The sequence below is a fragment of the Nicotiana tabacum genome, chromosome 18, assembly GCF_000715075.1.
Source record: "Nicotiana tabacum cultivar K326 chromosome 18, ASM71507v2, whole genome shotgun sequence".
Lineage (NCBI taxonomy): Eukaryota > Viridiplantae > Streptophyta > Magnoliopsida > Solanales > Solanaceae > Nicotiana > Nicotiana tabacum.
This window is the reverse complement of record NC_134097.1, coordinates 36,840,244-36,843,625: the sequence shown is the minus strand read 5'-3', so window position 1 is coordinate 36,843,625 and position 3,382 is coordinate 36,840,244. Positions and strand designations below refer to the sequence as shown.

At 35.9% G+C, this 3,382-nt stretch overlaps 1 protein-coding gene across 1 annotated transcript; it reads right to left on the bottom strand.

Moving 5' to 3' along the window:
* Positions 1-1,916: 1,916 nt before the first annotated feature.
* Positions 1,917-2,907, bottom strand: LOC107798795 (defensin-like protein 1). Its single transcript, XM_016621834.2, has 2 exons — positions 2,784-2,907; positions 1,917-2,341 (listed from the first exon to the last, which is right to left on the bottom strand). Exons 1-2 carry the CDS (start codon positions 2,854-2,856, stop codon positions 2,163-2,165), a joined length of 252 nt encoding a protein of 83 aa, XP_016477320.1. The 5' UTR covers positions 2,857-2,907; the 3' UTR covers positions 1,917-2,162.
* Positions 2,908-3,382: the final 475 nt, after the last annotated feature.

Below are 3,382 nucleotides of genomic sequence, written 5' to 3'. Positions count from 1 at the left end.
GATTATGATTTTTGGATAGATTCAACATGAGTGGAGGCCGATTCGAGAGGCAAAGGCGTCGCGGAGTAGTATTTTACCCGTTTGAGGTAAGTAACCATTATAAATCTAGAACTGAGGGTACAAAATCCCGGTATTTGACTTGTTTTGATAAATGCGGTGACGCACATGCTAGGTGACGAGCATGTGGGCGTGCACCGGTAGGGATTTGTGAATTGGTTCGTCCCGTAGCGACTATTAAGCCGCGTATTTGATTTGGAACCTTATGATATTCTGTACTTTAGTCATTTATACTATATTATGGGCTGTATGCCATGTTTGGGGCCTTGTGCCGATCTATTGAGACCCTTGGGGGTATTTCTACTGTTTTTCCCCACTCTACTTGTTTAAAGCATATCCTCAGTCATGTTTTACCTGTTTAATGTTTAAAACTTGTTTTATCACTCTACTTTTAAATGTGAGGACCGTTTGGACTGACTTCCCTAATTTTTACTGTTGTACCCGAGAGGCTGTGAGGTTAATGATTAAGAGAGGTTGAGAACCTAATGGTGAGGATATTTATAAATGTATGAGTTATGGATCGGGCTGCACGCCACAGCGATACTTATACAGATCAAGTTGCACGATGCAGTGATATATATTGGATCGGGCTGCGCGCCGCAACGATATGACGCTTGGGCTGTAGGAGCCTTTCCGGAGTCTGTACACCCCTAGTAAGTGTAGTCGACTATAAATTATGGATCAGTCTGCACGCCGCAGCGGTTACTATGATTATTATTATTATGAGATATTAATGAGCTTGAGTGCTGAAAGTAAGTACGGAGTGACGAGAGTTGAGTCACGAGTGAGTGAGAGGCTGCCCGGGAGGCCATATTTTGAGTGATACCTTGCCCGAGGGGCCCAGTTATGATATTTTCACTGATTTCACTCTTCCTTTAAATAAGCCTCTGTTTGAAAAATTGCTAAGTATATGATTTCAAGTATTTAAACTAAAATTGATGATTTTACAACGAAGCTTATTTTAAACTGTGGAGTTTGATTTGTTATCTTGTTGTTTATGCATTTGTATGATTTTTAACTACTCATCACTGCTTTCAAACCTTATTTACTTTAGTTACTTACCGAGTTGGCGTACTCACGTTACTCCCTGCACCGTGTGTGCAGATCCAGGTGCCCGAGCGGCAGGGCAAGGGTCCTCAACATTATTAGAGTTTGTCGGAGACTACAAGGTAGTTGCATGGTGTCTGCAGCCCTGCTTTCTTTCTCTATCCTTGTTTTTCCGCATTTTAGACTTGTTTTGTATCAGACAGTCAGATTTGTATATGCTAGAGGCTCTAGACTTGTGACACCAGATGGTTGGGCTCTGTTGGTTTAACATTGTATTGATTTCCGCACCGTTTGGCTGTTTTATGCACTTCTTATGAAAAATTAAGGTTTTAAACTTGTGTTAAAAAAATGGTTTTATAAAAGGAATTTGTTGTAGTTAATGGTTTGGGTTGGCTTGCCTAGTAATGTGAGGCGCCATCACGATCGGGCATTTGGGGTCGTGACAGACGAGTGTGTAAACAGGCGTATGCATTCCTTATGACCAGATTTGACCCCATGTTGCTTTTATTGCCTTATTTTTATTATCCGTGAATTCTTTAATATGGTTACTTTTCGGAGAATTCCTAGTTGCCTAAACTTGAGGAACCCCTAATTTGAGGCTTTACAAATATAATAGTTAAATCATTAATTATTCATTGATTATTCATTTTCTAAGTGAATAATATAATTCTTATTCATATTTGATCCATTTTTAAAAGATTAATTATACAACCCATTTTTTAAGGAACAATATGAGTGGATAACGGTATTCTTTAAATAATTTCATCACCACTGATCATAATAGCCAACTAGTCAAGCCAACTCAATCAGTATAACCACAAATAATTTCTTGAAATTATTTAGATTATTTCACTTGACATAAAAAATTACAATATGGATCCCAAGGAAAAGACCGTACAATATGATAATACAAACATAGTTTGATACTATTTTCTCATAATAACTACAATTCTAGTGAATTTGTAGTATTTTTATTCTTTTAAACACAAGACAACACACCATTATTTATTTATTTATTTATTATACATAAAAAGGAGCATTCTGAGAGCATTTGATGCTTATTTGCACTTGTGGTAGCAGTAGCAATAACGTCTGAAGATGCTCTTCTTAATGCACATACCCCTCTTTGCCCCCTCTTTCTCTTTGCATTCTTCGTCGCAGTGTTCACTAATAAAGCAATAGCCAGAAAATGTCTTGCTCTTCCTTCGGCAAAGTTTGCCCTCTGCCGCTTGCATCTCTGCATGGAACAACAACTTATCATAAGTATTTTTGGTTAAAATCATTTATTTGAATTAAAATATATGAATTTCTTCTAAAAATGTTGAAATATATGTTTTTTTGTTGTTATAAGTTATAACAATAATGATAATCATTTCATATTAGCGAGTTCGTACATGATTGTTCAAAGGCATACCTAGGTGCTAGCTGCCTGTACTAAGAAAGGATTATAGCAAGTTAACTACTAGCGTAAAATTAATCAATTTATAATGAATTTTTGCAATTTTATGTAATATTGGATTGTAGTTTTGGGTCCAAATCTTTATAGAGACACCAACTACAACTAGCTTGGAATTCGGGTATATATACTATTATTTTGTTCTGAAAACACTAATCCCTTGGAATTAAAATATGCGCATACAATATTGAAAAATGAAAATGACAATGAAAGAGGTACCAACCATTGGATGAAATGAGGAGGAAGCATAAGAGGAGAGCAAGGAAGGTTGTGTAGCTCACGAGCGACTTTGCCATATTCCTATACTTTGGATATAATACGATCTTTCTATTTTCTTTAAAGTGATTTATGTGTGGAAACTACTAAGGTAAGATAGGTACTTATAGCAAAGGCCAGGCAATTTTTTTAATGGTTTAGTCAAAAATTCCAATGAAGTATTAATGATTTAGTCAAAATATTCAATGAAACTGTTTTACGCAAGTAGTTGGCTATTGAAAGAAGAAATGAGTAGTTTAACATTCCTCATCGCACAAAACTGAGTTTGCACTCTCAAACCAACAACAACAACAACAAATCCAGCTTAATCACATATCTGGAGGAGGATAATGTGTATGCAGTCTTACCTATAAAGGTAGAGAGACTGTTTTCGATAGACCCTAGGCTTAAGAAACGATAAAAATAAAGCAACAAACAATAACAACAGTAATATAATAAAATAATGAAAATGATTGGTATAACAAGTAATAAATTGAACTAGGAATTCTCTTGCTGGTTCCTTCTTCTGTTTAACACCTCGCCTTGTTAGTTAAATCAACTTTCAAC